At 43.2% G+C, this 1309-nt stretch overlaps 1 protein-coding gene across 1 annotated transcript; it reads left to right on the top strand.

The window, feature by feature from the left end:
- Positions 1-879: 879 nt before the first annotated feature.
- LOC104469704 (AP-1 complex subunit sigma-2) lies at positions 880-1058 on the top strand (the record flags this gene model as incomplete). Its single annotated transcript, XM_010084308.1, has 1 exon — positions 880-1058. A coding segment is annotated over exon 1 (179 nt), but the record flags the coding sequence as incomplete, so codon positions are not given.
- Between the last annotated feature and the right edge of the window lie 251 nt (positions 1059-1309).

Below are 1309 nucleotides of genomic sequence, written 5' to 3'. Positions count from 1 at the left end.
CTCGAAGGGCTGCCCCCATGGAGGGAGCGACCCGGCACCGCCGGGCTTCGGAACCGCCGCCGCTGCTGCTGCTGCCGCCGCCTCTTGTCTGTGCTGGCGCTGGTCGGACTTGTCACCCGGGACTGGGCTGGGCTTTCACATCGTATTTCACGTCTGTCATATTGTCTAGGAAACTTCCTCAGCCCAATACAACTTCGAACAAAAAAGAAAAGCTATTTCCTTTAATGTTACAGCTGCTGGATAACACAGCCGACAAGTTTCTCTTAAAATATAATTGCAACATCACTCCTTTAGAGGAAGCCAGACGTGGAACATAGGACCGCAGGGAAAGCACTTAATCTCTACTCCTTTTGTGTAATGTGAGAAAAGACTAGGCTTTTCTGTGCCGTAGGACTTTCCATTGGGAGATTTAATGCCTTTTAAAGTATTCTGAGGCTTTTCAGAAAGATCTTAAGTGCAGATTGCTCCCGCTGTAACGGTTCTAATCCGGTGAATTGAAAATTAGTTTGGGTATTTGAGGGCTGTGCTGGGTTTTTTTGTGTTTTTCTGTAGTAAGTGCAAATGCAACCATACCAGTGCTGGACGTGGTTTGTCTGAAATTTGGGTGTATTCACTTGCTACCTGGTGGTTCCGACACCCACTTCTGAAACTTGTGTATCCTTTCCACTATCTTTGCTTTGACTGACCTGGTTCAGCGGAATCCTTTGTATTATTGGTACTTCCAGATCTTGTGTAACATATGCCACTGGTATAGAAATACGTAATGTGGTTAAGGTTTTGGATTGCTACCTTGCTTGCTGTTTGGTTTTCCTCACAGAAGTCTTTTTAGATCTCAGAGACTGAGATTAATCTTTTTTTCTTCTCCTTCTGATTCAACAGATGCAGTTTATGTTGCTTTTTAGTCGCCAGGGGAAACTGAGACTCCAGAAGTGGTATGTCCCATTATCTGACAAAGAAAAGAAGAAAATCACAAGGGAACTTGTTCAAACAGTATTAGCCCGCAAACCGAAAATGTGCAGCTTCCTGGAATGGAGAGACCTGAAGATTGTCTACAAAAGGTTGTTCTGTCTCACTAACCTCATAATTGCCATACATCACAAGCAGTGTAATAAGTAGCAAAAAAATAATGAAGGTTGATTTTTTTCTGGTCTGTTTGTTTGTTTTTTTTTTTTAAGGCGTGGTGGGGGGGGGAGTTTCTTCCCTCTGCTGGTTATGGAGAAGACTCACTTCTCCCTTGAATCTAATTTGATAACCAAGTAGGAATCATTCATGTGTGGAAAATAACTCATGCGTTTAGAAATGTGCTGAA

The sequence above is a fragment of the Pterocles gutturalis genome, unplaced genomic scaffold (assembly GCF_000699245.1).
Source record: "Pterocles gutturalis isolate BGI_N339 unplaced genomic scaffold, ASM69924v1 scaffold41285, whole genome shotgun sequence".
Taxonomy (NCBI): Eukaryota; Metazoa; Chordata; class Aves; order Pterocliformes; family Pteroclidae; genus Pterocles; species Pterocles gutturalis.
This window is presented reverse-complemented; position numbering and strand designations above follow the sequence as displayed.